Consider the following 23,294-nt stretch of genomic DNA (forward strand, 5'->3'; position numbering starts at 1 on the left):
TCCGAGACTCTCCGGTACTGACGCACGAGCTCTCTCTCTCTCTCTCTCTCTCTCTCTCTCTCTCTCTCTCCCTCCCAGCGTGCGCACACGCCTCTCTCTCTCTGAATCTGATCTGTTCAGCGAGCAGAGAGGAGCAGCACTTTCAGTTAAAAAATATATTCTGTTGCTTCTAACGCTATTTTACATAAAAGTATAGCCGAGATCACAGTACAATCATTATCTTAATCTTGTGTATGTGATTTCATTAGACAATGTCGTGAATAGGATTTTAGTGCAGAGATTAACATCTTTGAGAGCTGGTTATGTGTTCTTAATGGACCGCGTTTCAGTCATTATAATATTAATTCCGTTGTCGGACAACAGAAAGATTAAAATATAATAACAAAAAACTTTTATTGAGAATTTTGGCTGCCTTAAAACGCAGTACATGAGCATAGAAAGGGCAAGATAATATGACGCACTAACGTCATGCATATGCTAATTAGCATATGACGTCATTTAGCGACTTTTCAGGCAGGGTTTAGCTACTTTCTATTGAAAGAAGTTGGCAACACTGCTGCAAGGTTATTATGTGTCTGCAGCGCACGTGGTGATCGTGACTAGGGTGCTGCGGTCGTGACTTTCACTTACAGGAAGGCAGGAACTTGAGGACGTTGGTAAGATCATCACACATTTCATGGTCTTAATGCATTTTCTGCAGAATGTTAACTGCAGGCCATTAAGAGTAGCGGTGCATATATTTCTGAACCACTTAATTTAGGATTATTCCTCACAGTATATTTTATAAGTGAAATGATAAAACTTAATAAAAATAATAACCACTTGTAATTCGTTTGATAGCTAGAGTGTATGCTGGTACGGAGCAGGTGCGGACTGAATTTGACTAGTTTCTGCACGTGCTATGCAAATCCTTCTCTTCTGGCCGCTTGAAACAGATATTAGGTAGTGATTGTTTCACTTGTACTATTAGATTAATTATTTTTATTTTTGGCGGTGATTTAAATAAAAAAAAAACTCAATGTTGTTTAGTTTTAATTTTAATACAATTTGGATATTTAATAACTGAAATAGTATTGTAGAGTTTCAAGTAAAATCTTCAAATTGATGTTAAGTATAACTAAATTTTTGCATCGTGATTTTCTGTCAGACGGATGACATTTTCTTGAGGGTCATCTCTGAACACTTGTGCTTCACCCGAGTCCCTTTGGGTTGTGCGTGTCACCTGTTACCATGTCTAAATTAATTATCAGTACTTGTTTGAAAGGCACATTTTTATTTTTTATTTTTAACAAAAATCGAGTGCTGCTTGCAAATAAATTTTGGTGGGTTATAAACTTTTACGAGAAAAAAGTGAAACTGTGCAGTTGTTACTTCATAAAACTAATTGCTGTTGATCTGCCCCTAAAAAACCAATGTAGTTGCACTCGTATTTAATTTACTTTAATAAAAAGTTAATTCCGATTTTGAGTTGCCTAAAAAAACATTTTTTACTTTTTTTTTTTTTTTTAAGATGTGTGACCATCACATGATTTGCAACTGTGAAGTGTTAATCCTCTCTGCCAGTTCTGTAAAGATTAATCAACTGGAATTCTGGGGAATGTAGATTAACTGACATTAACCTGTACAGAAAAATACAGTTATACATTTATTACTTAAATGTCTACAGATGTCATTTTTAAAAGTGATTAAATGACACAAGGTTATTTCATCCATTTACTTCTCAAAAAAAAAAAAAAAAAAAAAAATTGATGGTGAGCACAAAGTGACATGAATAAGTAGCTTTAGATAGTAGTTTAAATTCTTGGTGTATTGCATGAATAGATTAAACTAGTACTTTACATCATTTAGGATTTTAAAGCTCGTCCTTGAACTTGAGTTGACTTCCTCTCCTAGTGTAATTGTTATTGTTTTTTTTCAAATTTTTATGACAAAAATATTTTGTGATTTAAAGGTTCCTTTGTCTAGAGGTTTATTTGGCTTTCATTGTTCCCATAATAAAATGTAGAAGTAAATAGGTAAGCATACCAATAGAATTGCTCAGACAAGGAATACAATTTAGTGGGCCGTCCTGAAAGAGCCCAGGAGACAGTAAGAGGTTACATGTCAGGCCCCAACGGACATGAGGATTGGTTTGATCTGATTGTGTGCGAGTTCTTTCCCGGTAGGGTGTAGCCCAAATACATTGTCCTATCTCTAACTTGCATGTGTCCAGGCAAGTTAGCAGATTACATTTGGCCCATTGCTTCAGTTAAATTTTTTGATGTGTACTATAGCCTTTAGCTATTTCTGAACACATTTCCAATATAGTGTTTCTTACCCTTTTTCTTATCCATTTGTTGATTGAGACTGTCTCAAGGATGCAGTGTTTGTCTCTTGTGCTTTGGATTATTAGATTAACATGTAACCTTCAACCTTTGAAAAAACAAATTAAGTCCTTGAGATGCCTTTCAATTCATAGTCATGTTTGTTAAACTTTATAATGATTTAATTTCATAGTCTTTATATATTAAAAAGATTTATGTGAAATTTGATGTGTGATGTTACAGGATATTTTTACATATTTAATCTAAAACAGTTTTAAATAACATGTTTATAATTCTTATATACTGTACACAACAAGAATTAGATTAGATTATCTTATATTAAAGGGTTAGTTCACCCAATAATCAAAATTATGTAATTAATAACTCACCCTCATGTCGTTCCATCTTCACAGTTTAAGATATTTTAGATTTAGTCCGAGAGATCTCAGTCCCTCCATTGAAGCTGTGTCTACGGTCTACTGTCTATGTCCAGAAAGGTAAAAAAAACATAATCAAAGTAGTCCATGTGACATCAGAGGGTCAGTTAGAATTTGTTGAAGCATCGAAAATACATTTTGGTCCTAAAATAGCAAAAACTACGACTTTATTCAGCATTGTCTTCTCTTCAATAGCTGTGTCCAAATTCAGGGTCTACATCCTTCGGAGGACGCATTTGAAGGATGTTACGTCACAGCGCCGCGACGAAGGCTGTCCAAATTCGTAGGATCCTTCAAATGCGGCCCACAAATGCGTCCTCCTTTTCCCCGATTTGGAAGGATGGGTGTGGTGGATCCTTTCGCGTCCTACCTTTTGCATAATTCTTTTCGGCAGGACGAAGCGAGCGGTAGCGGAGTGGGGGAGGAGTATTATTTTCGATGTTTTTTAAAAACTGGCTTTTCAAAAATATATATTTTCAGTGGTTTTCTAGTTAGGCATTTTGTTTTAGCGTTAAGCATTTTTTTTTACATTTGTACGTGTATATGTAAAAAAAAAAAAAAAAAGTTTACTTTAATAAACTAGCTTCTTCCTTACTGCCTGTGTGAATATCCCCTTACACACAGCTTATTTGTTAGTGATTGAAGCTGTTTTTAACGCTTCTAAGAACGAAAGAGCAGACAGAATTGTTTATAAAGCTCCGGGGAGAGAACGATGAGCTCTTCACCCGCGTCTTGCTTGGCGCTGTCACGGTTGCTAGGCGACAGGATATGAGCAACGGTTAAGGGAGGGAACTGAAAGAAGGGTAGGCTGTCCAAATTCACAAACACCGACTTCTGGTTTTTGCGGTCGTCGGAGGACCCATCCTCCTTCAACCGGGTAGGAAGGATCCTAAGGAGGATGCAGACCCTGAATTTGGACACCGCTCATGTCTGCTGTAAGAGAGTTCTGGTTCACGAACGAATCATTCGATGTAACCCGATCTTTTTGAACCAGTTCACCAAAACGAACTGAACATTTTAAACGGTCTCCAATATACATTAATCCACAAATGACTTAAGCTGTTAACTTTTTTTTATTGTGGCTGACACTCCCTCTGAGTTAAAAACAAAAAAAATATCCCGGAGTAATTCATTCACTCAAACAGTACACTGACTGAACTGCTGTGAAGAGAAAACTGAAGATGAACACCGAGCCGAGCCAGATAATGAACGAAACATTGACTTATTCTCGAGTCAAGAACCGTTTCTGTTAGACGGTCCGATTTGAGTACCGAGGAGCTGATGATACTGCGCATGTGTGATTCAGTGTGAAGCAGACCGACACACAGAGCGTCTGAACCGAACTGATTCTTTTGGTGATTGATTCTGAACTGATTCTGTGCTAATTTCATGAGCCCAGGTAAACCGAAGGCTTGAATCAAGGGCAATCATCGCAAATGACGACATGACGTCGAACGCAAAAGAACCGATGAACCATTTTCTTCAACCGGTTTATTGAATCAAACTGTCCGAAACAACTACTGGTGATCTGAAAACCAATGCAGCCGGTTCTTGAACGAGTCAATGTTTGGCTCATTATCTGGCTCGGCTTGGTGTTCATCTTCAGTTCTCTCCTACCAGCAGTTCAGTCAGTGTACTGTTTGAGTAAATTCATTACTACGGGATATTGGTTTGTTTGAACTCAGAGGGAGTGTCAGACACATTTAAAAAAAAGTTAACAGCTTAAGTCATTTGTGGATTAATGCTTAATGGAGATGCGAACAGTTTAAACCATTCAGTTCGATCTGGTGAACTGGTTCAAAAAGAGCCGGTTACATCGAACGATTCGTTCACGAACCGGATATGACAAACTGCTTTGTTTTAAACTCTCTCACAACAGCCACGGAAGAGAAGACAATGCTGAATGAAGCTATTTTTGGACCAAAATGTATTTTCGATGCTTCAAAAAATTCTAACTGACCCTCTGATGTCACATGGACTACTTTGATGATGTTTTTCTTACCTTTCTGGACATGGACAGTGGACTGTACACACAGTTTCAGTGGAGGGACTGAGAGCTCTCGGACTAAATCTAAAATATCTTAAACAGGTCTCACTGGTTTGGAAGAACACAAGTTATTAATTACATAATTTTGATTATTGGGTGAGCGAACCCTTTAACTAAGGACTTTATTCAATATTTATTAAGAAAATAATGTATCACTCGACCCATCTTAGTTCAAAGAGATCTGACAAATATAAATGTCTGTCATTATGAGCTTTTAAAATCTCATAAAGAGAATCTTTATCACAGAGTGAACAATGATGACCATAAAAATACTTGCGTTTACAATTAGTCATTTAGCAGATGCTTTTATCCAAAGCTAATTACAAATGAGGGAAATAAAAGCAATCCAACTAACAAAACGGCGATATATAAGTGCTGTGACAAGTCCATAGTCTAATGTAGTAGACGTAATGCGTGTTGTTGTTGTTTTTTTATATATAATAAGAATACTGTTAGAATACAATAGTGTGTGTGTGTGTATATATATATATATATATATATATATATATATATATATATATATATATATATATATATATATATATATATGTATGAAGAGTTTGGTTCCAAAATGCGATTTTTTTTTTTTATTTTTTTTTTTTACATTGAGTTTCCGCCAAAATCAGTATGGTCTCTGGTCAGTACTGAAAAGTCAATGTTACGCAAAATTCGATATTTGCAGAGTTATTAGGTCATGTTTGTGTTATTAGGCCTTTTTTTCCCCAAACTGCGACAAACTCTCCATTACGTGCTATCAGATGGAAATTAAGATGCGTTTAATGCACAGATCTGTTGATCACTGACAAGCTGTACTATATCGCATTCATTAAATGAATTGCATTTAATTATGAACGCGATATTACATAGCTTGTCAGTGTTAGTGTATTTTATTTATTTATTTTTATTTTATTTTTTATACGGCACATAGCACTAGTCAACTAAATGAATGTAACATGGCAAAGATGAATCCACAGGAAGTTGAATGTAAGGGAAATGTCATCTTTGAATTCCTATGGTCTAATATGATGTTGTTTATGCCCTTGTTCATGATTCATTTTTATTTTATTGCTGTAATTAATTTTTAGCATTAACAAGATGAGCTGTTGGAAGCGATTACTGATGAAAGTATTTTTAGTCCAGTGCCTGTATATAAGATTATTATTATTATTAACCAAGTTCAGAGGGTGTCATTTGTGGATCAATTTACTATTTTGTGTATTTTCATTAGTTTCAGTATTAAAAATAACTTTCATATTGATTTTAATGGATTTATTGCATTTTCAGAGTAACAAAACATTGCGTAGTGCACCTTAACCACCATTTCAGTGAAATATCTCTATTTAAGAGTAACTAACAACTTTTTTGTTGATTTGAGGAATCTAACTTTGTTTTATGATTACAAGTTGTTGTGACTTCACAGTGATCTTAGAATAGATTGCAACAGTTCTCATTCTCTTGCAGTAGTTATTTGAGGCCACGATGGATCAAGCCAGGACTACAATTTCAAAAATCGTAAGACATACTTTTCATAAAAAACTAATTTTGCATTATAACGGAGTTGTTTGATCTAATGATTAACCATTTCAGAGGTAACAAAGAAGGCACAATTTTTGACTTTATTGCAAAGCATGAGATCTGTGATTGTTGAGATGTAAATACTTATTTTTTTTTTTCAGTTGACAAGATTTTTAGGCACTTTAACTGAAACCTTTTTAATAGGTTCCTGATCTTAGTTTTCCTTCTTGAGCTTAGAATCTTCTATATTCAAGAGAAAAGCTGAAACCTCATGACTTAAAACCTTGTAAGTGTTTTTACAGTTAAGTGTATTTTTAATTTTATTTTATTTTTTTTAGTTCAATGGGGAGCCGCTCTCCTACACTCGCTTTAACCTGACCCAGAACATGGAGGGTGACAACAGCCATGTGGAGATGAAGCTCTCATCTGATGTGGATGATGAAGTGGATGCTAACGGTGTTGGGGAAAACAGAAACCAACATAATCGTCCGTATTACCCCAGCAAACTCAACAAGCATTCTCCCAAAACCATCTGCAGATTTGTCATTGGCATTCTATTCCTTTTCATTATTGGTAATTATATACCAATATTCTGGTATATATTCAAGCTTATTACTGTATGTGGCCCTCTGGGATAGTTTATACTGATTGGTCAAATGTGTTTGTACAATGACCACTAAACTAATAATTTCTATGCATAAAAACAACTCATATTTTTGTCTTTTAGGATACCTCATTGGTTACCTGTCAAATAGAAACACAGACAAAACAGAAGTCAAGTCCAATTGTCCGGTCTTTAATGAGATTGCCCCAGTGAGAGCAGAAGCAGTTTATTCATTGGACTGGAGTGATCTCAGGGCATTGCTAAAACAGAAACTGACAATCGCTAACATTGACACCAGCCTCAAGTAAGTTAACACAGCTGCACTTTTGCTGTTTCCAAGTTGAGCAGGTATTCAAATTAAACGTTTTTTGTCTTTCTGTTTCTCTTTCTCCTTCTTGCAGGGAATTCTCTAGTGCCAGTCACCAGGCGGGAAGCACAGGAGATGAGGCACTTGCTAATAAAATTATGGGGAAATTCAAAACTTTTGGAATGAGTACCTGGACAGATGAGCACTATGTGAAAGTCCATGAGCCTGGTTCCTCAAATAACAGAGTCCTGTTCCGTGGTAACGTTGTGGGAAAGACAGAGGGCTATTTGGCATACAGTGCAGTTAAAACAGCACAGGTTAGTTTTTAATGGGGATGAATGTTGACAATGAACTGACAAAAAAGCACCGTAAAATTATCATTAAATTAGTTTATACAAATTGTGAGCAATATTCGAAGTCTATATGCTTGTTAAAAATTCAACTCTGAGAGAAGTTGTACATTTCTTGAGTGTGTCTTGTAATTAGGACGGTTCAGTACGTTTTGACTTCACTGTTTGTATGGTTTTGGTAAAGAAGGGGGAAAAAAATGAAACAAAATTGCTTTTTTTTTTTTTTACACGTTTATCAGATGTTTGGACACAGCATATGCTTTCCTGATGAAGCTATCTTTAACAGACATCTTGCTGCTGTATGCCGTATCTGGGATGATTACGATCATCTCCTCGCTACATAGCACCGCGCTACTGTTTGAACGGAAGCGTTTATACAGCATGCCACAACATAGAGCATCAAAATAGAATATATTGTGTGAATTTCCTGGAAAAACAGGAGGTTCCACTCTTGCAGTAGTTGAAGATGCTGTATTTGCTTGGTGCACATGCCTACGAAAAATGTACCATTACACCCCTACTTGTAATTATTACACACTTTATATAAGACTCTTCAGACCTGATGATCAGTGAGAGCAAAGGTACACACACCCAGAGCAGTGGGCAGTGCCCAGGGAGCAGTTAGGGGTTCAGTGCCTCACCTCAGTCATGGTATTGAGGGTGGAAGAGAGTGCTGTTCATTCACTCCCCCAATGACAATTCCTGGCGGACCAGAGACTCAAACCTGTAACTTTTGGGTTACAAGTCAGACTCTCTAACCATTAGGCCACTACTCCCAACGGTTCACAAAGTGCTGGCAGTTGGTTGGAAGCAACTGTTTATAGTTTGAAAGGTTAAAAATATTAGCAATTTTCTCTCACACACTCATCGTTTCACTTCAGCAGACATTGATTCATAAGATGGGGTTTTATGGATTAATGTTGTGTTTGTTTTGTATTGTTTTTGATGTCAACTTTTAAGAGCCCATTCACTCACTTATTTTTTCCCTTAAAATTTAATTCTGTGTTTCACAGGAAAAAAAGTAATACATCTGGGATTAAAAACTGAGATGCGTCAGCTCCAGTAGAAGGAAAAGTTTTACTAATTACTAATTCTGTTGTATAGGGTGCAGCTCTGTACGCACATTATGGACGAGCAGAGGACTTCAGGCGTCTACAGGAGCTGAATATTGACGTGACTGGAAAGGTCGTCTTGGTCAGAGCTGGACTCTTAAGTTTTGCTGAAAAGGTGGGTTCGCTCACGCATTTATTTTTTAAGACCGATGTACAGTTATTTATATTTATTTATCCTTCTGTTTTCATTTACTTAACACAGGTTGCTAATGCTGCTAGCTTGAATGCTAGTGCTGTGCTAATTTATCCAGATCCTTTTAACTACAATATTAAAGAAGACACTGCTCTTTTTGGCCATGTAAGTTGTGGAACCTTTCTTTTATCAGAATATTTTTGTATTAGGAAGTTTATGTAAAGTAGATTTTTCCTCTTATTCTTGCTTCTTTCATAGGTCCATCTGGGCACTGGTGATCCCTACACTCCAGGTTTCCCTTCCTTCAATCATACCCAGTTTCCCCCGGCTCAGTCATCTGGCTTACCCAGCATTCCAGCCCAAACTATAACCATAAAACAGGCTACTGAGATCATGAGGTGCAGTTGTGATTGCAATTCATTTATCTTCCTATTTACTGATACACTAGATGTTTAGACTAAATGAAATGATGCCGCTAGTTTAGGAGAGATAATCGTTTTATAGATGTATAATATTTTTTTCCTGTTAGACAATAAAGCAGGTGAGAGGAGGAGGTAGGTAAAGGAGGAACTCAATACATATATAGGTACCAGGGGTTGAATTTATGAAAATGTTCTTAAAACTTAAGTAAAAATTTTTTTTTAAAGAATAAAAGTTCAGAAGAATGGGTCTCATTCACTAAATATGCGTAGGCACAGATTTTTGCGTGAAATGTGCGTATGGACGTTTTCACGAATAAATCATGATTCATCAAAAACTTTCGTACTAAAATTTATTCTAAATGTACGAAAAGATTCAAGAACAACTTATACCACACGTACGCAATAATTGTGTCCCATCTTGTGTTTAGAGGCATGGCACACTTGGTACTGCTTGAAGACATCGCGGCGCGTGCTCTTAGGAGAGAACGCGTCTTTAGAGAGCGCACAGATATGTTCGCGGAGAGTGACGAATGGCTGTTCAGGCGCTTTAGGTTGCCCAGAGAAGTCCTCATTGATTTATGCAACTCACTGGAACCTCACCTAAGCCACATCACCAACCACTCTCACCACTTTATCTCCAAGCCTGTGTTATAACCCATGCTTCCTTTTTACCTGTGCCCGTTATACCAGTGGATACACGTTTAAATAACAAATAATTTTTCCTGGCTTCCACCTCCGACAGCAAAACCTCATGTTCATTATCGTTAAAGTTATTTTTCTTTGTCTTTTGTTTCGGTGCCATAATTGTCTTTCTCTGTACAAGTGCCTCGTTGTGGAAAGCCCTTATATAGAGCTGGTTTGGGTGTGAATTATGCTAATTACTGACCTCGTGCATGCGGGCGCTCATTTAGAAGACTCCAAATTCACTAACAAAAGAACAAGTTTGAGAACAAGCTCATGTGCGTACGCACGTGTTGTGAATTAGGCAGAAATTTCTCGTGAGAAGTTCAAATGTGCGTATAAATAAGAAAATTGTACGCAAAAATTAGTGAATGAGACCCAATGTTCCTATGTCCAGATCTTGAGAATTCTCTCATATATATATATATATATATATATATATATATATATATATATATATATATATATATATATATATATATCTCAAAACAACACCACTGGCGGGTTATTTGTCCGTCAAAATTTGGCCACCATCACAACAGCCCTAGTCGGTGTGCTTATGCAAATCCTTAATAATGGTAATATATATGATATGTACCTATGCGTTATTTTTTGTCTTTAGGACAATCTTAAAACAATGTATATGAAAATATATTTTTGGGATTACAAAACAAAAATCATGAGGGGAAAAAAAACAGTTGTGAACAATTTTATTCTTAAAAATGCAAATGTAAATCTGGCCTCAGAATATAAGGGCTTTTGTTTTATCTTGAGTCTGGAAAAACCTACCCATCAACCACGCAAAACAACCATCCATCAACCCCATGCCCCAACCCTAACATCCTGGCAGCAACTTCTGAATTTGCAAGCACCACTCAAATAATTCAGAAGATTAAGACAATTCAATAGATCTATCAGTGAGGTTTGAGATGTCTGTCACATTTGTTTTCTCCTGCTTCCAAACAGTAAGTTAGGTGGTCGGACTTCGCCTCTTGGCTGGAGTGATGGGAATCTTCGGGTTTCCATGTACAAGCTTGGCGGTGATGGCGATAATATTACAGTGGAAGTAAACAATGTCCTTATTCAGAAAAAAATCCACAATGTGTTCGGAGTCATTAAAGGTTATATGGATGCAGGTACTCTATTCTGCTTTGAACAGCTGTGTAGATCAAACTAGTAATTGGTCCCAGTCCCTGATCACTTAATTTAGGTCTTTGTCCTTTTGCTCTAGATCGTTATATTGTGATCGGAGCCCAGCGAGATGCATGGGGCCCTGGATATGCCAGAAGCACAGTGGGCACTAGTTTACTGGTGGAGTTGGCCAGAACCATCACAGACATGATCAAGAATGGTACATTAATAGTACAAGCAGTGATGTCTTTTTAAATACATAAATATAATTTAATAATGATGAATTTTACATGCAAATTTTAAATTAAGAATACATTTTCAATTGAAAAATTTCAAGTGAATCTTTATTTTTTTCTAAGATGGGTTCAAGCCGAAGAGGAGCATAATTTTTGCTAGCTGGAGTGCTGGTGAATTTGGGAGTGTTGGGGCCACTGAGTGGTTGGAGGTATGAATGCATCTTTGGCTGCCTTCTGTTTAACAATAATCATGTTAAATCTGAGAGTCAATTCAAGTTTATTTGTATAGCGCTTTTTACAATACAAATCGTTACAAAGCAACTTTACAGAAAATTATGTTTCTACAATATTTTATAATAGCTTATAAGTGGTGACTGTCAGTTTGTGCATGTATGACAGGATTTGTAGAAAAATTAATACAAGACGTAGTCAGCCAGACGATGAACCTTATTAATTTTATTATATATAACATATTAACGTATATTTGTTAGTTCTGTTGTTGATTCAGGGTTAGCATCATCTGAGGTTCTCTGATGGTCAGCATCATCTCTCATCTCATCTCATGTGTTCTGGATCCAGACTGGAGCTTGTGTAAATCCTAGTTACTGGCAAAACATAGAAACAAAATAGAGACATCATTAGCATAGCTGCTGATCCAACAAACTAAAATTAGTTTAACCCAAGTTAAAGAATAAGAATGCGCATTTGATCAGATGCAACTGCAGTCACAAATTAAGAGATACATTATTCAAATGCTTGGCGAAAGAGATATATAATCTAGATTTAAACAGAGAGAGTGTGTCTGAACCCCGAATGTTATCAGGAGGACTATTCCAGAGTTTGGGAGCCAAATGTGAGAAAGCTCTACCTCCTTTAGTGGACTTTGCTGTCCTAGGAACTACCAAAAGTCCAGCGTTTTGTGACCTTAGGGTGCGTGATGGGTTGTAGTGTGGTAGAAGGCTAGTTAGGTACGCAGGAGCTAAACCATTTAGGGCCTTATAGGTAAGTAATGATAATTTGTAACTGATACGGAACTTAATATGTAATATGTAAATTCTCTGTGTTTGTATGATACAAATAATAATAACAGCACAAATAAAAGTAAATCACAAGAATGTACATGTATTAAACCAATAATCATACATATTTCCATTTCTTTTTTAGCAAACTTAAAACAATCATTTGAAAATATGAAAGTGACTGAATGTATTTACTGTATCTAATTGCAGTATGTACATGGTTACAATGGAGTACTAGTCAGTAAATACTGCATTGTAAACACTACTGTACCTACTATTTTAAAAATAGTAAGTGAAACACTGGAGATTATTCAGCAATAAACTGCTACATCATCACATTGCATTTTAGTTTGGCCATCTTGGAAAATTACATTTTGTCCAAAATATATATCAGGATTCTAATCGAAAACAGAATATACAGTATGTCTGTGCAAAAGAGTACTGTAGTAATTTAATGTGATTTCAAAAAGCCTGTGCATTCAGCAGTTACTGCAAGACATTGAATTTATTAATTTGTGTTTTTTTTTTTTTAACCCTTAGGGCTACCTGAACTCCTTGAATTTGAAAATGTTTTCTTACATCAGCCTTGATGAAGTTATTTCAGGTTTGTAAAGAGTCATTTCTTGAGGAGTTGAAGAGCTTTGATCTTGAGCTGATGCTGATCATCTGACGTTCTCTTTAGGTTCTGACTCTTTCAAAGCATCTGCCAGTCCACTGCTGTATGAGTTATTAGAGCGTACAATGAAACAGGTGATGCATCACAAATGCTGAATCTTTGGCATCAATCAATGAGTTTTATCTGTCCTATAAAGAGAAATAACCTTATCCCGCCATGCAGGTCTCATCTCCGATTGATGCAACCAAATCCTTGCATGAACAGTTTGCTGGATCCAACTGGGAGCAGTCTGTGTATGTTTGTCCCTCTGCTTATGCTCCACTGTTTGATTTGAATTTAATGCGGTGAAGCATCAAGTTTTTTTTTTTTTTTTTTTATTTAAATACTGTTATAGCATTTATTCATATTTTGAATTAACTTACATTTTTAGTTTTATTTTAAGTTTTAGTAATTCAGGGCTCTAAACTTCGACTAAAAATGTCGTGTTTGTGACCATAAAAATTTAATTGAGAGTGAAGTTTTTGCTGTGATCGTCATTAGGCCTATGTATTTACATGTAATCACTTAAAATGTGCATGTAATGCCTTTTTTCCTGATTGTTTTGCAATCCCATCTTTTGTTATGTTCGCACATTAAACTGAGAATTAAACTTTAAACTGTAAAGAGTTTCAAACGGTCCTCATCTCTGCCGCGCAGCAGCGCTGACACACACCTGATAAAAGAGAGAAATGGAAACTTGAATAGAAAGTGCAAGAAAAACATTGTGTGTGCAACTTGAACAAACTACAACCAGTAAAGCTGTCAGTTGTGTGGATGGACAATATCGTTAACAATTCTCGTTTATAATCATTTATAATATGGCTTAAAAAGATCTTGTGTTCTGTTAATGCGTGAACTTCATTATTTGAAGCGCTCTTGCAGTCCAGTAATCACAAAAAAAGCTTTGTGCTTTGTTACTTTATAATTTACAAAGTATTAGCTTTAAAATTATTAATATTATTATTATTACTTTTTTAGCGCTCTAATGTGGCGATCGCGAGTAAGTGCCTCAGTTCAAACAGCACTTGAACCCTAACCCTAACCCTAATTAAAAATAAAACACGTTTATTCTGCGGCACCTAAAAAATAATTTTGTTTTTTTTCCTTCTAGGAGCAAATAGCTCCTTACTTGATTGATTTTTTTTATTTTATTTGTAGCTCTGTAATTTTAAAACTTTACCTTTAAAACTTACATTTCTAAATTTTAAGTTCTTCAGCTAATATTTCGATTTTATTTTATTATAGCTTCATTTCATTTAATATTTTTTTATATTTATATTAAACATTTTATTAGTGTTAAGCAGTTAAATGCATTGTAATCAAATCAAACACATTCTATATATATCCTATATAATATCCATATTAACACATTTGTCTGTTTTCACAGAATGGAGCATATGGGTTTGTCTCACTCTTCTTATCCATTCCAAACCTTCTCGGGTATCCCTTCCATTTCATTTCGATTTACTTCGGCAAGTATTCAGGTTTAACTGACGGTGTTAAAAAAAAAATCTAGTCAAATAAATTCAGGGACAGTTTATTTCATGATGAAAGATAGGAAGTAAACATGTTGCTGATGTGTTTCAGAGTTCAAAGTCATACCCTTTTGGCACTACTGAGGATACTGATCAATATCTGCAACGGTTCACTTCCTCCAAAACTCTCCAACTCGCCAAGACTGCAGGTGAGGTGGTCGGACTGGTCACGCTTCGGCTGGTGCATGACCACTTGCTCAAACTGAACATGGTAAAGTATACCAGCGTCATCCGCAACTATGTGTCCCAAATCAAGACTAAAGTGGAATCATGCCAAACAGTGAGTCTACATGGTTATGTCTTTTTCTGACTCCCAAAGAACTTAAGCTTGATGTTTGATGAATTTTCGGTAAAGTGCAGAAAGGCTACCAGGAGTTATAATTCACTTTCTGAATTTTTCTTTCGAAGTCTGGCCGCCTTCCTTCCACTGTGACGATGCAGTGGCTTCTCTCAGCTCAGGGGTCATACGATCGTGCTGCCAGCGCTCTTGCTTCAGTCATCCAAAACAGTGATCTTGACGACATGGAGCAGTGTCGCATCATCAACAATCGTATTATGAGGGTAAAAAACTGTCAAGCTATTTCATTATTTCTTGTTGAAAAAGGATGGAATATATCAAAGGGCTTTTTAAAATATTGAATAGCCTTTGCTGCTGTTTTGCTGCTATTGACAGTTAGAAGCAAGTAGTATTAGGAAGAGGGTCATTTTATTGGACAAAGTTTGGATATGATGATAACTCATCAATATCTGTTTTGCTTTCTCAGAAGAACATTTTAAATGCATATAATTGATAACTTTGTTAGATGCATATCAAATGAGAATTATGGCTAAGCAATCTACTTTGTCAATTTCTAGCGGTACAATAGTATAAGACATCAAAGCTAATATATATGAGCTACAAGCAACAAAATGCCAGCCAGATTGCATTCTAAGGATAATACAACCTTAGAAACAGCAGCAGTTCTGCAGCAGCTCTAGTTCTGCTGTTTTATAATGTGGATGTTAACATGATTCCTCTGTTTGAAGGTGGAAGGCAATCTTCTCTCTCCCTATGTGTCTCTACGGGAGAGTCTGTTCCGGCATATTCTGCTGGGCTCTGGATCACACACTTTGGCAGCTCTAGTGGATCACCTTGAAGCTATAAAAGGAGGGCTTGAAAATGCTGACATTGACCAATTCAAGAATCAGTTGGCTCTTGCCACCTGGACCATCCAGGGGTGTGCCAATGCATTGGCAGGGGAAGTATGGGATATGGATAATGAAATTTAGACATGCAGATTCAGCTCACCTCTTTATTTTAATGTGATTAATGTTGAACCATCACTCAAGGCAAAAAAGGAAAATTAAAGCAAAATGATGTTGGTGCTTTATTAACATGAGTTTATGATAATTGGTTTATATCAGTATTTAGAGAAGTAGTTGATCCAAAAATAGAACATTGTCGTCATTTACTCACCATCATGTCATTCCAAACCCCAAATATATTTGAAGAATGTACTGATCACTCTTCACCATGAAATTACCGGAGATATCAAAACTTCAAAAAAGACACACAGGCATAAAATATTATTAAATTAGCTCTCATTACTCTTCTGCTATAATTCATCCTCTGAATCCATACATATCAAAATTCATAAGGGGTTTGATTTACATCAAGGTAGACAACCCAGAATTTATATTCTTGGGGGAACTTTTCTTTTGAGGGTTAGTTTATACAAAGGTGGAATGTGTCACTGGTTTATTTTCAACATTTTCAGACCCTTTCTATGAACTTCTTGCATAATACCTGAAAATTCTGGGTTTAGAGGAGTTTTTATAGAGGCTCCAGTTAGACAATCAGCCATTGTTATTTTAATGTTTGTAACCTAACTTACCTGTGATCATACAACACCTCGTAAAGCACAGTATTTTTCAGGGGCTTTTCAGATCAATTCTGTCAAATAATAGAGGCATTTCGATGTGGCGCTGAAATTTCTATTTATTAGTTTTTTTTATTTATCAGTGACAGATCACTATAAATTGCATTTTGTAACGCCTTTTTTAACAAATGTATAATTATCGGAAGCAGTGCCTTCCATAATTATGACAGTTATACTGTCGAAATGTGAAAGCAGCATCTGCTATGGAGATAACCTTGTTTTCAAAAGCTATGACCACAGACTGCAACATTGCATTTCTTCAATGATTAAACAAACAAACAAAAAATATTTAAATTTAGTAGTATGTATCAGTCTTTGGCGTTCTCCTTTTGAATCAATGTTATACCTGATCCAGAATCATTATCGGGAGCAGTGCCTTCCATAATGCGAAGAAGATGATGGTAGTTTTTGCCTACCGATGTGTTGATATCGAGGGCAGTGCCCCTCATATTTCACTGTGGTGTGAATGTAATTATTGGGAACAGTGTTTCCTATGATGTATATTCACACACTCTTACAATAGAAGTTATCTGTTGTGAGTCATATAATCTGTTGTCAGTTTTTCCATACACAATCAAGTGCTGTTACCTTTTTTAGCCTTAGATTAATCAAATGTGGAACAGGTGAGGATCACCGCAGAGATAAAAATAAATAAATAATAGAACCATCCTCTGTATGATTCTGTCATGGGCTTCTATAAGATTCTCTTCTGTTCTCTTATTCGGTTTTCATATTTCTTTTGTTTCTGGTGTATTGTTCTTTGTGCCTTAGATTATGATGAAGCCTTTCAAATGCTTTTTTCTCTTTATTTGTTTTCTCTTCTTTGTGTGTATTTAACTTCAGTTTTACTTGTCAGAGTGTGATTACATTACATTACAAAACTATTCGGCTAATGGGTTTTTAATATTCACCTTTTGATGCTAGTATCATCTGTTTATTATATCATGGATGTCAGGATATCAATATGATTTCGAAAAGTATGAATAATGTTTATGCAATGATGAAAAAAGACAAACACTCATGCATGACTTTGAAAATCTGTAAATGGAGATTAAAGAGTATTCTAACAAAAAAGTCCATTATGATTTGCAGTTTCATGATTGTCTATGCATATCAATGTGTAAAAAAAGAAGAATGCTGTGTCAGTAGTAGTTTTAGACATGAGTGGTTTCTAGAATTACACATGCACTGATTCTCAGCTTTATGATTAGTCTGCAAGTCATTCATAAAATGTTTGAACAACGCATTTAAACGGCACTACTGTGACATCTGTGTAAGCTCTTTGTGTTAAGTTACTTAACTGTGGCATAAAGTACAGCCAGTCTCATTTAAGATTGCTGACTAAATTCACACAAAAATTATGTTCTATTCATCACTTATTGAACCTCAAATGTTAATTTGGATGTGTGTGTATTTTTTGAGATCATGAAAAAAAAAAAGAAGATAAAATTAGAAGCTGGCTACTTGCAGCTACCTCTAAGCTCAATATGTACAAACAGACAGTGACACCGGTAGACGTCTAAAGTCATGTCTATCATTTTAAATCTATTCCATATACAAGATATTAAAACACAATTTGTGTGGACCAGGGACTTGTCTGCAATTCTTCAAATGACCACATGGTAGAACTAGAGGACTTTGAAGGATTCACTTTGAATTTCGTATGACTGACATAATTAAGCAGAAAGTTTTTGTCTATTTAACTCCTATCTTAACAGCCATCAAATAGATTTTTTTTCTTTTTAACAGCCTGATGGCCATAGTCTTTCTTAATAAAGATATAATTCAAAGGCAAACACTTCTTCCCCTAACCCTGTGGAAATAAATCATATTAAATACAAAGTTAAAGTCATGCCAGTTATTTGACTGTAAAACTGTAGAATAGAATTTAAAATGATGTTTAGAGTTAGCTGTTATGATGTCATTCATTGCCGTCATAATGAAAGTGTCCTGTCTCTTTAAGAGTGGGTTGTCAATAGAAGCATGAGCAAGTACAGCCAGAGCGCGAGTGAGATTGAGTAATGACGGTGGAATACTGCTTGAATTTAGCGACAGAAACGACAGCGGTTATAGAGCAAAGCATATTACACCCTAAAACAAATTTATAAAATGTTAGAACTCAGTTGAACTTTTCCGTATACACACAGGACCTACAGCGAAGTTTTGTTCTGTCACCTGACACCTGACTGGCGTTATCGAGTGAGCAGCAAGTCTGACAGGTAGGAATCAAAAGAGTGTGTATCACGGATTATTGTACCACTTTATCTGTCACAGTTGAAAAAAAAAAAAATCATGTTCACAAGAGTGTGGAATTTAACAGATAAACAGTTGAATTGATTAGAATTAAGAGATCTAATTGTTTTAACGTGTCTTCATATCTCTCTGCCCTTGCGCTGATCTCAAGTTAAGATTTCACCTGCATGTTAAGTCAGTGGCGCATTTGGCTCCTAAAGGCTGAAAAGATTGATTCATTCTCAGTCTTGAGTAGCAAGTCTGTATTTGTATTCATATGACTGAGATTTGACAAAATGCGTAGACTTTTTCTTACGTTTCTTATTCTCAATATCTGTATGATACTTAGAGACGAGATACCGGTAGTCTAGTGAAGAGGTGTTCGATTCTCCATATTATAAATGTAACTCATCTAGAGATATTGTGGACCTTATGTGAGATTTACCTCTATGTTACCCGAGTCATTTCTGGGTTGATGAATGCTTAAATGTGTAGTACTGAAGTCTAAAATAGAACTAAATTAAACCACACAATTTATGCTGGAGTCACTTTTCAAAGATGATACTGGACACTTCATAGTGTTACCAACTAATTTCAGGAAAAGTTGCTAAATGCAGGTTGATTTGTTGCTAAATTACGTCTTGATGTAATTTAAAAATAGTGATTTCTAAAAAAAGAAAAGAAAAAAATAAAGAAAAAAATTGTCCATAAAAATAGGACAAAATGTACCGTGTTAATAGAAAAGTATTTTCTTGATTACATTTTTTAACAGATATTTTATTTTTTTATTAGGCAATACTTAGCATTTTGTGTGGGGTTACGGGAAATAACTGTAAACTGGAAGATGGTTAGTTCACCCAAAAATGAAAATTGGCCCATAAATTACTCACCCTCAAGTCATCCTAGGTGTATATGACTTTCTTCTTTCAGATGAATTCAGTCGGAGTTCTAATAAAAATGGTCCTTGATCTATAAAGCTGTTTAATGACACTCAGCAGTTGTGGCAGTGTATCAGTCCCAAAAAAGTTAAATAAAAAGTGCCCATCAACTTTTTATGGGGGGGGGGGATTGGAGGGTTGATGCGGGTGAACAAAGGCCTCCTGTAGCGAATCGATGCAATTTTGTAAGAAAAATATCCATATTAAAAACACTCTTCTCTTCCGCATTCATCGCTTTTGAGCGGTGCATGCACAAAGCTGACCTCCATATGCCCAGAACTGCTTCTTTGTACAACAGTTAGCACAAGCTACATTAAAGTGATTATTATGTTTAAAATAAAATAATTTTTCATACAAAAACGCATCGATTCCCTACAGGAGGACTTTGTTCACCCTCCGGAGCTGTGCAGGGCCAGAGTGGGGCCACTTTTCAGCCCGGGAATTTCCTGCCCAAGACCAACCCACTTTTCCCACGGGTGGAATTCCAAATTAGCACTTTTTCCAAATTGGATAAATGAAGCAACAGTTCAGCAGTTACTATTGTGTAGGTTTTATTAATACCATGGTTCAACAAATAATGTAAAGGTTAAATAATAATTCACTTAAGCTGAGAAGTTAACAAAAAATATTCAACTATTCCACAAGGATAGGTTGATAAATGAACAAAAGCAGAAATAAATAAATAAATAAAGCATTTGAAATGTATCCCACTCTTCCACAAAGAGGCATATTGAACTAATTTTTACAGTTCAAGTCACAGTACAGTTACATTGTGATCAGCACCTACAGCATCAGTAGGCGCCTAAGCAGTGCACTGGTTTCAACCACTTTATCGATAACCGTGTCATTGCTTATAGACATGTGAATTTCCTTCTCGGTGCACATTAACATGAAAGCCTCCAAGCTGTCCTGACTCAATGAGCTTCGTAGCCTATTCTTCGCAAATTTTAAAGTTGAGAAGCTTCTCTCACATGCAACCTGCGTGATGGACAAAGTCAACAGAAACTTATATGCTAACCCAATCACATGATAAGCATCTGTGAGGAGGTTATACTGTGAGAGTATTTAAGTATTAAATGGACACAAATGGCACATATTTGCAGGAGGAACAGGTCCTGCTTTCAAGTTCCATCTCTGGTTCTTCCATATATGGCAGTCCGCCACTATCCTCCTGACCTTCCTGTGTCACCTCACTACATGTCCTGACAGTATAACCTTCAAGAGAGGACTGTTTCAGTCTGTCCCACTGGTATGCCAGGCTAGAAAGCTCAGTTTGTAATGTGCTAACAGTAGCTCTGTCATCAAACCTAAGCAGACATTTGGTAATTTCCTGGAGTGCGGAGTTAAGGAGCCCATTTATCTTTATTTCTGGAAAGTTTTTAGGGTCAAGACAATCAAAATCTGAGGCAAGTTTTGCATTTGCTGAAAACCTCCTATCTATGCTACCTTCCACAGTGTCAGAATAACATTATGGGCATTCACCTCAAAGGCAGCATCAGATGAGGCTACTGGTTCATCATCTAAAAGCTCTCCTGGAATTATTTTCTTTTTTCGGACATGCTTCTCTGGAAGTTAGGGGTGCTCCGATCACGATCGGCCGATCGTTAATGCGCATCTCATCAGTAAAGCCGGTTCTCTAATCAGCGGTTAATTCCATCAGGTGCGTGATTTCACATAGAGCAGCTGTTACTACACAGAGCCGTTGTTAACTGAGAAGATGAACCAAAAAACGCTGAAAATGAAGTGGATTTGCGCATCTTCTCTATTAACAATGGCTCTGTTTAGTAACAGCTGCTCTCTGTGAAATCACGCACCTGATGGAATTAACCGCTGATTAGAAAACCGGCTTTACTGACGAGATGCGCATTAACGATCGGCCGATCGTGATCGGAGCACCCCTACTGGAAGTGCAATCTGCACCAGTAGGTCATAGTTGTCCATCTCTTCCAGCTTTTCATTGGCCCAAGGCCCATCTCACAAGCTTATCAGCTGCAACTTCACTCCTTCAAAATCCCTGACATTTATTTGAGGTTATCCTTTGTCCCTTCAACCAGATGCTGAGCTGACAAATATCCATTCCGTGTGTCTGTAGGTACTTGGAGATGGGGGATGTACGTTGAAAAATGCAAAGGAAAGCTCGAGTAATGAGGATAATCTCATATTTCAGAAGATTTTCAATGAATCCCTTTGCTTTGACCTTCAATGTTGACTACATACTTTCATCTTCCTCAACAGAGGCTAGGGTCAGCAGCAGGTCAACAAACAATACACCCTGGGGATTACCAAAAGAGCCAAAGACTTTAGTGAGAGCCTGATCCTCAGCCCACCACCTGGTTTCCCCTATTGGGCTCAGTCTCCTGTGACGTTTGTCCTCACTTGTCTCTTCCCAAGTCTGCATACTTTTATAAGACTCCCTGAGGAAAACTGCCACATCATTTAGTAGTGAGAAGAGACACTATGACACTGGCTGTTGTGTATGCCAGTAACAGATTTAAAACGTACATAACACCAGACACGAATTTGTATTGGAGACTGTTCAGACTGGAATGCAGAGAACCCTTTATACGGTCCCTGCATATTTGCTGCTCCATCAGTGGAGTTGCCCACACACATGCCCATGTCAATGCCAAATTTGTCTAATGTGTTCTTTAGTAGCTGTGTAAGATATTTACCTGTGGATTTTTCACAGTTCACCACAGCAACCAACCCCGTGACATATCTGACAATGATAGCACACTGGTCCTTTGATGTGACATCTTGAATCGTATCAATCTGAACTAGGGCTGTCAACGAATATTGTAAATTCGAATATGTATTCGAATAGAAAAAAAAAGGTCCCGCGGTAGTAGAGTCGTGGTTGTCTGCTTTGCGAGTGTTCGCACTAGCGTGCCTGAGGGTTCAGGGACAGGTCACAGGAGTCACACTGTCTGACACAGCATCACTGCTGAAAGTTGAGGCATGGAAGATGCCAGCAAGTGCAGAGCCCAACTCGACCGCAGCAGAGAAAATGAGATAAAAAAAAAAAAAAAAAGTATAGCGGATGGGGCAGGCTTCGGGGAGTTTTGTCAAGCAATGTCTCCAAATGGATCCGAGGTTTGATTATTTATCGTTTCATGTCAAGGAAAAGTTCCATGTTTACCACAGCACAGCTCGCTCGGAGCATACAATGTCAGTTCTATATGCTGTAAAACTTCAATTAATATTAATAATATTTGTTTGGATCACTGAATGAAGCCTGCAATATTTGGGACAACAGTCGCGACCTTGAATTGTTTATTTAAACCATTATGCGCAGAGAACGTGAGGGTGAGAGAGCGTGAGGTCTGCAGTCTTGGCCATTAGTTGATTTCCTTGTTTTTGTGTAGGTAATACTTTGTCATATATGTTTAAACTTAAATAGACTATCTATACAAGTAGTTATGTCTCTTTGTATTATTTTGGCCTGTTATTGACGTAATGCGCGTCATTGACAACATGCACAACCAGATGTTCGAATAGTTCGAATATTCGTGTATTTTTTAGAGGGAATATTCGAACGTCATTTTTGAGCAATTTTGACAGCCCTAATCTGAACTGAAAACAGTCCCGCCTCTGAAATCTGAAATTGTGCCCTTTATGACTTGGCTGAGAGAATCCACAACTTTCCCAAAAATGTCCTTTGATAGCATAGTCACAAGAGATCCTCTACCTTTTGCACCAGGGTCATGATGCTTCTTGC

General features: G+C 36.7%; 1 protein-coding gene across 2 annotated transcripts; it reads left to right on the plus strand.

Annotated features, from left to right (window-relative positions):
* The first annotated feature begins 507 nt into the window (after positions 1-507).
* LOC113115164 (transferrin receptor protein 1-like) lies at positions 508-17,485 on the plus strand. Of its 2 annotated transcripts, none has more exons than XM_026282521.1 (18): positions 508-656; positions 6,249-6,299; positions 6,641-6,875; positions 7,030-7,210; positions 7,308-7,530; positions 8,668-8,790; positions 8,878-8,973; positions 9,067-9,206; positions 10,878-11,047; positions 11,143-11,262; positions 11,402-11,487; positions 12,838-12,901; positions 12,980-13,047; positions 13,136-13,206; positions 14,340-14,424; positions 14,540-14,767; positions 14,896-15,048; positions 15,514-17,485. In XM_026282521.1, exons 2-18 carry the CDS (start codon positions 6,267-6,269, stop codon positions 15,754-15,756), a joined length of 2,319 nt encoding a protein of 772 aa, XP_026138306.1. In that variant the 5' UTR covers positions 508-656; positions 6,249-6,266; the 3' UTR covers positions 15,757-17,485. The 2 variants fall into 2 exon arrangements, with proteins under 2 accessions (XP_026138306.1, XP_026138316.1); XM_026282531.1 differs by having other exon boundaries at positions 529-656; positions 6,252-6,299.
* Positions 17,486-23,294: the final 5,809 nt, after the last annotated feature.

The sequence above is a fragment of the Carassius auratus genome, chromosome 2 (genome assembly GCF_003368295.1).
Source record: "Carassius auratus strain Wakin chromosome 2, ASM336829v1, whole genome shotgun sequence".
In the NCBI taxonomy this organism is placed as follows: Eukaryota; Metazoa; Chordata; class Actinopteri; order Cypriniformes; family Cyprinidae; genus Carassius; species Carassius auratus.

Bases quoted from the DNA above. Each gene is read 5' to 3' on its own strand.
- LOC113115164 (XM_026282521.1), top strand. From the start codon at position 6,267: ATGGATCAAGCCAGGACTACAATTTCAAAAATC. The intron at 8,791-8,877 runs GTGGGTTCGCTC...TACTTAACACAG, and splicing joins TCTTAAGTTTTGCTGAAAAG to GTTGCTAATGCTGCTAGCTT. The intron at 11,263-11,401 runs GTACATTAATAG...TTTTTTTCTAAG, and splicing joins CACAGACATGATCAAGAATG to ATGGGTTCAAGCCGAAGAGG.